Source organism: Notothenia coriiceps, unplaced genomic scaffold (genome assembly GCF_000735185.1).
Source record: "Notothenia coriiceps isolate Sejong01 unplaced genomic scaffold, NC01 NC01_scaffold00026100, whole genome shotgun sequence".
Lineage (NCBI taxonomy): Eukaryota > Metazoa > Chordata > Actinopteri > Perciformes > Nototheniidae > Notothenia > Notothenia coriiceps.
The window spans coordinates 30,541-38,407 of record NW_011358801.1 but is presented as its reverse complement, the minus strand read 5'-3'; the positions used below and the strand labels follow the sequence as shown (position 1 = coordinate 38,407).

Genomic DNA, 7,867 nt, shown 5'->3' with positions numbered 1-7,867 from the left:
ACACACACCTTATCACCTGAATCTCCTCCGAGAGCTCCGTTGTGTTCTTTTCAACCAAATATCTTGCAGAGGGGCGTGGGGAGGGGCTCCTTATTTTCATCTAAAGTAACAGACAGAGAATCAGCTCTTTTGAAACAGGGCTGAAACAGAGGGGTTTATGGGATGTTGCAATGCATGATCTGTTTGGTATTTTGAGCCAAACACTTCAGAGACATGTTTGTATGCATTTGAGACCTGTAATATATTGATGAAAAACAATATAATAGGTGACCTTTAATATCTATGCTGTAGGGTTGCCTGTGAATTTTACTCCAGGTAAGTCTTATTTAAGTGTTTAATATAATTCCAATCATTAATAAATATTTGAAAAGTAACTAAAGGTTTCATATAAATATAGTGGAGTAGAAGTTCACAATTGACCTATTGTAGTCAAATATAAGTACAAAGTAACATAAAATGGAATTACTCAGGTAAAGTACCTCAACATTGTACTTAAGTAGGCTACTAAATGTACTTAGTGTAGCAAATTAGTTACATTACACCACTTCTATTTTTACTATAAATATCGACTTCTTCCACCACTGCATTGGCTACTAGTCACAGCTTATTATATCCCTACGAACACTCATGAAGGCGCCTTTGAATCTATTAACAGCTGTATAAGCCAACAAAATACACATACAAAAAATAACATGCATTTCTGCCTGCCTGAGTTATAATAATAACCCTCTAGTTAAGTCACGCAAACTTGTGCCTGAATGCCATTCATATCTGTAAATGCAATCATGATGCTCCAAAACTGCGGAAGCAAGACACGTTTTGGTATCTTGACACAGACATCTCTCAGCGCACCGTGAATGCATCTGAGTGTTGCGGGTGAGGGGGGGAGCAGCTGAGACACAAGTGACCGCTAGCTTCATGTCAACCACACTCCTGAACCTGCAACAGCGGAAATCTGTCCCAGGGAAGAAGGAGAGGGAGAGACAGAGGGGGTGTCGCTGGAAGGGATACTCGACTGTATTTCCTGACGTTTGAACCGACTTAACATTTGCATCGGTTTGGGTTTTTCCCCTATTTTTAAAAAGGGGGATATCAGCTGTAGGAAGAAGTGTTAGCTAGCCACCGCCATCTCCTCTCAGTCGGAGCGACCGCCGTGTCTTCCACACCATGGGGAACGCTGCCACCGCCAAGAAGGGCAACGAGCTGGAGAGCGGTGAGTTTTTGGGCTTTAACTGTGTTTTATGTTATATTTATGAACCCTCCTCAATAACGGTAGCTAGCCTGTTATTACACTGAAACTGTGGTACAGTATTGTTGAAAGCAGGGGAGGGCCGTGCGTCCGTCATCCCCCGCACTGTTATCCAAAGAGCGCTGCAAAACACTCGCCCTTTTTATGTGTCGATATTTGTCAAAGCTTGACATTTTTGGTGTGATTTTTGCACGTTACATGAGTACAAAAATGGCCTAGCTAAGTTAGCTGTTAGCATAAAGACCCCGTGGATGTTGTGGTTTTCTTGGCTGCAAGGGGGTGGGGAGCAGGGGGAGCGTTGACAGTGTTAACATCCCATTAAAGCCTGTTACAGCGCCGTGAAATCAATAGGTATCGAGAAATTCCCCTTATTGATGATTTCACGCGTTAAAAGGGTTGTTTGCATGGCAATTGGAGCACAAGAAAGACCCAGTTTGATGACCAGCTAGCCTGCTAACTTTAGCTGTGGGGAGGGGGATTAGCCCTCAGAAGGCCCCTGTCATTTCATTGCCTCTTGATGGTCGTAGCTGTTCAGGCCTGCCCACACACAGTTAGCCGTGGCGTGTTTTGTCGATTACTATCTAAACCCTTTGACTAAACGTTTCCAAATTAGCATCATCTCCTCATCCCCCCTTTTACTTAATACAAATCAGTATATGAGTCTTACTGTACTTATTGTTTTTAATAACCAATACATTTAACTTAAAGGCAGTGTGGGATTGTTTCTGCCTCTGTCTTCTCTGCCACATCTTATTCTTGGCTACATAAACAAAGCTTTCTTACTGCACAGCACCCTGACCAAATATGGTGAAGAAATGACAAATGTGCTCTTTCCATTCATAAAACTGGGACCTACTAGTGTCTTCCCAGCATATGCACGCCCGCTCAGACAGAAACACTTGTATTGTGACATTTGTGTTTATTTAGAGCCCCTTTTTCTAATCTTGCCATGGTAGAGGTCCATCAAGGCTGACTTCTCTCATTGAGCTCGTCATTGACTGGAGCGGCTTGTCATCAGACCTTCGTCAGAGGATAAGGGGCATTACAAGCTTTGAAAGGTTTGACGTAACTGGGGCCAGGACAGTGTTACTTTGTGCTGGTATACTTTGATGTGTGCAGCTGGTCATCATTGAGCATCCTCCTGAATGATAAATCACTAATGTTTCCCCTATACCTGGCTGTAAACATAAAAGCTGTGGGTGTTGTTGTTATACAGAATTGATTGCACGAAATCCGTCACTGAAACTACCTTCATTTATTTGTATTATCTTAAAAACACGCAGAGTACTGACTGTTCAGTTACACGATTAGTTTGTTTGAAGTAGCCTCACTTTATGATGCAGTGAAATACCTTCCCTGAGATTTATTGACCTGTTGAGAATGAACATGCAGGCGCAGAGAGCGGTGCCAGCCAGAGACACGCAGGCAGACAGAGATGATCAGATCAGCAATACTTCCCTTTGTGCCACGCATATCTTTTGAGTGTAACTATGATCCCTAGATCCTGCGCTGTGGCTAACTGTTAAACCCGTTTAAGCTGACACTGTGCCCTGAGCTGCAGATTTGTGTGGTGCGTAGTCGCTCTGACAGGACGACCTGGGGGCCTACGGAGTTGTATATATACACTGGAGTACCTGTGTTTACTGTATATATAGCTGCCACTAGCACCAAGGCAGTCACGCTTGCACAGGGAAATTAAACAGCTGCCATCATGACACCTATTTTATTTCACTGTGCCCGTGTATTGTGTTTCACTCTGTTGTGTAACAGAACAGGCCGACATAACTGAACCATGTTATGCTTGTCCGGATTTTGGCATTGCTTTCAAGATGGCCAACTGTGCTGGCTTCGGACCATTTTGTTTGTCTCCCTAGGTACCAAATGTTGGAGAGACATTTGTCGGGACAAAAATACCCTCATATTATTTAACTGTTTAAAGTTTCTGTGAGTGGATAGGGGATATTAAGTCATAATGAATGTTGTTTTGTTGCCTTGCAACTAACTTTTTTCAATTTCAAGCAATCTGCACATTCTTTTCTTTAATCGGTCAGTATAAACCAGAGCTGCCTACCATGTTGAAGGTTTGTTGCTAAAGTGATTAGTCTGTGTAGTATTTTTTAAACGTAAATTACCTTGATGTATAAACTGTTTCAAGCAAGAATGCCAAAGATAAGAATATCTTGAGGTTTGAGGACGGTTGGTCGGACATCATCGCCTTTGTAGATACTATATATATAGTAGAGGTTGGTGTATTGATATAGTAGTGTTGTAATAGTACAGTAGTATAATAGTATGGATAATAGTTTCATTCCTACATAAGACACACACGCAGCAGATCCTGACAATCTAGAAGCTAAAACTATGAAATGTTTGTCTCCCTTTTTTATTTAAAATGTAATCAATTATCAGAATAGTTGCAGATCGTTTTTATATGAACTATATTGTACTAATTCATCATAGTTTCAAAACTATTATCAGGAGAGACATTCTCAGATTAAAACGCAGGAAAAAAACTCATTATAGGCTTCATACATTCTTTTAAATCTTTGTTGTATAATATAGGTTTGCAATAGTTTGTTCTCTAGCAGTATTATCTTGTCCATCTCACCTAATATGCACGACTGAATCTCAGCTTCATGCCATTTTGTTACACCTGTTCCTCAAATACCGCAGTAGACTGTCAGTCTATGTTTAAATTCCTCGGGTGATTGTCAACTCTGTTTTCATTCCTGTCTCTTTTATTCACTACATATCTTCATGTTTGTTGATCTTTTATACTTGTTGTTATGTACATGAACTCTATATTTCTCTCTGTCTTCTCTTCCGTATCATCCCATCCATCTGGGTGGTTGTTCCTGCAAAACCTTGGTGATCAATAGAGACTTTTGGTATGCTCATTCCTCCCAAAGATGACCAGTATGGCAGAACGACATTCGTTTTTATTCATAGTACTTGCTAGTTGTGCTGCTTGCCTTTATTGCGTGCTTTGTTAATAAGTCCGTGTTTTTGTTATCCTCATTCTCTCAATCTGGATTTTCCATACATTGGTTTGTCTTTGCTTACCATTTCTTCTGCTGTGTTTAATAGCCTTCCCCTATACTGTAATATGTATCTATGCGCAAGATGCCCAGAGAACCTTACCCTGTAATTATAAGTGTTGTTTTCCCCCCTTCCTTTGGAGGCTACTAAATAACAGAATATCCCGAGTGTCTTGGCATGCATCACTAGTCTTGAATGTTGTCGTCTTGTGTTTTGTGTGTTGTCATGTCTCTTCAGAGCAAAGTGTTGGTAGTCACATCTAATGTATATCCAGATGAGAGTTGACGTTGCACATGTTTTTCTCCATTGATTTACAGTTTAAATGTCATTTCTGACATGTTTTAACTATCCCCTTTTTTAGTATGATAGCATTTGGTATTTTTGCCAGTTTAATCTTGAACTCAAATGTGTTTTTAATGTAAATAATCTAGTTTTTTCACTAGACGAGTGTATGCTAACTGTATCTGTCTGTGCTCTTTCGTTTTGTAGTAAAAGAGTTTCTAGCCAAAGCCAAAGAAGATTTCTTACGGAAATGGGAATGCCCAGCACAGGTGGGAATAAGGAAAAATGATTTAAACACAATGTTCCGTAGCTACGTCCATAGAGGCTAACAAACTGTTTTATTTCCACAGAGCACTACGTGCCTAGATGACTTTGAGAGATTAAAGACCCTGGGTACTGGCTCATTTGGAAGAGTCATGCTGGTGAAACACAAAGGCACAGAGCAATACTTTGCCATGAAAATACTGGACAAGCAAAAGGTCAGTGGGAGCCGGAGTTGGGCCTCATGGAACATTTTCCACTAGATAAAAGTGTTTACATGTGCCGTGTACACTTAATACACTAACCTCCTTATCTCCCTAAAATAACATTTAAAATGTGTTTGTGTTGATTTGTAGGGGACACAAGTAAAATAAATAAATAGAAAACTAAAAGCTGCTTTCAGTGCCAGCTATTTGCTAGTGTAAGTGAGATTTCCCCGACAAGGTCATCTTATCTCTTGTTATCTGTCAGGTGGTGAAACTCAAGCAAATAGAACACACACTAAACGAGAAGAGGATACTACAGGCTGTGAGCTTCCCCTTTCTCGTCAGACTTGATTACGCGTTTAAGGTAAAGTGTGTTTTTTAAAATTCATTTATTATCGTAACTGAAATTCCATTATACAGTTTTGGAGCAAGTTTATTTTTGATCTTTTCTTTTAGGACAACTCCAACTTGTACATGGTGATGGAGTACGTTCCAGGAGGAGAGATGTTCTCACACCTAAGACGAATTGGAAGGTTCAGGTTAGTTTTGTCATCAACTAATTCCATACAAATACACAGTGTCCAAATATTGAATTTACTCTTTATTTTCTGCCGTGTGTCATAACATACATTGATTTGTTCGTGACAGAGAAGTGACCACTCTTCTTCTTCTTCTTCTTCTTCTTCTTCTTCTTCTTCTTCTTCTTCTTCTTCTTCTTCCGCTGCTTTCCGCTGCGTCATGGAGCACAGAGAGGCTGCAGGAGCGAGGTCTCACTCTGACTCTTTTCACAGGTATCCCTTCAGTGTGATTTATAGAAACACTCACCTGAGCTGCTTCACCTGAGCCTTCAAGCAACACGGTCCTAAACTGAGAGAGGACCCAAGAACTTAAATAAAGTGTGAAAATAAAAAATATAACACGGAATAATAAAGAATTTAAAGCCAAGTAATAAAATAACCCAATAAGAGAGAGAGACCTCTACACCTCATCTAACTGGTAGAGAGAGAGAGAGACCTCTACACCTCATTCAACTGGTAGAGAGAGAGAGAGACCTCTACACCTCATCTAACTGGTAGAGAGAGAGAGACATCTACACCTCATCTAACTGGTAGAGAGAGAGAGAGAGAGAGAGACATCTACACCTCATCTAACTGGTAGAGAGAGAGACCTCAACACCTCATTCAACTGGTAGAGAGAGAGAGACCTCTTCACCTCATCTAACTGGTAAAGAGAGAGAGAGAGAGAGAGAGAGACATCTACACCTCATCTAACTGGTAGAGAGAGAGAGAGAGACATCTACACCTCATCTAACTGGTAGAGAGAGAGAGAGAGAGAGAGAGAGAGAGAGACATCTACACCTCATCTAACTGATAGAGAGAGAGAGAGACCTCTACACCTCATCTAACTGGTAAAGAGAGAGAGAGAGAGAGAGAGAGACATCTACACCTCATCTAACTGGTAGAGAGAGAGAGAGAGAGAGAGACCTCTACACCTCATCTAACTGGTAGAGAGAGAGACCTCTACACCTCATTCAACTGGTAGAGAGAGAGAGAGAGAGAGACCTCTTCACCTCATCTAACTGGTAGAGAGAGAGAGAGAGAGAGACATCTACACCTCATCTAACTGGTAGAGAGAGAGAGAGAGAGAGAGAGACATCTACACCTCATCTAACTGATAGAGAGAGAGAGAGACCTCTACACCTCATCTAACTGGTAGAGAGAGAGAGAGAGAGAGAGAGACCTCTACACCTCATCTAACTGCTATATTATAGTTACTTTGACCGGTGAACAACATCTTCATATTGGAACCAAAATTATTTTAATATTTANATGTTCAGATGAAGACTAAACAAGAGAATGCTTCCTGTGGCTGGTTCTAGCTTAAACCATGGTTTAAAGGTCACCTATTATGCAAAATTCACTTTTTCATGTCTCTTATACATCAACACGTGTCCCCTCTGTATGACGAGATTCTGAAAGTTTCAGGAAACAAGATTCTCTCTCCTTTTGTCCTGATCCATTTATATAAAAACCTGTCTAAAAAAAGGGCTGATCAGATTTTTAGATGTCATAATGTTGAAACAGAGGGGATTATGGGATGCTGCAATGATCTGTTTGGTGTTTGGAGCCAAACACTTCAGAGACATGTTTTTTATATATCTGAGACCTATAATATATTGATGAACAGTATAATAGGGGACCTTTAAGATAGATAGGAGATAGATTCATTTCAATGTCAGCTGCTCACTGGCGCATGAAAACGGACATTTTGCTGTAGGTACAGTGGCAAGAAAAAGTAAGTGAACCCTTTAGAATAGACTGCATTAATGTATAATTTAGTTTTTAATGTGGTCTTATCTTCACCTAAGAACAATAATCATTCAACAAACACAATCCGTGTTTACTAAAAGCATACAAATCATTGTTTAGTTCTTGTTCATATTGAATAAACCATCCAAACATTTACAGGTTTGAAAAGTATAGGAACAACACAAGTCAATTGAGTAAGGAGTTAGCAAACATCGTTTTAATCAGTGAAACGAAATTAGAAGGGTTGTTTGAGCTATTTTGACTCAGAGTCATGGGCGTAGTTTCCACTGGGGACAGGGGGGACATGCCCCCACTTTTCAAAATCCTGTTTGTGTCCCCCCCACTTTTCAAATGTGTTTATTATCATTTTTTACGCAAGCGTTCATCGTCACGGAGGAGCGTCTGTGTGTGTGATTTTGAGAGAGAGAGAGAGAGAGAGAGAGAGAGAGAGAGAGAGAGAGACCTCTACACCTCATCTAACTGCTATATTATAGTTACTTTGACCGGTGAACAACATCTTC

General features: G+C 40.4%; 1 protein-coding gene across 1 annotated transcript; it reads left to right on the top strand.

Annotated features, from left to right (window-relative positions):
- Positions 1-834: 834 nt before the first annotated feature.
- Positions 835-5,661, top strand: LOC104956568 (cAMP-dependent protein kinase catalytic subunit beta-like). The gene is made up of 6 exons (XM_010784068.1): positions 835-1,213; positions 4,129-4,137; positions 4,778-4,839; positions 4,921-5,049; positions 5,303-5,401; positions 5,494-5,661. Exons 1-6 carry the CDS (start codon positions 1,168-1,170, stop codon positions 5,659-5,661), a joined length of 513 nt encoding a protein of 170 aa, XP_010782370.1. The 5' UTR covers positions 835-1,167.
- Positions 5,662-7,867: the final 2,206 nt, after the last annotated feature.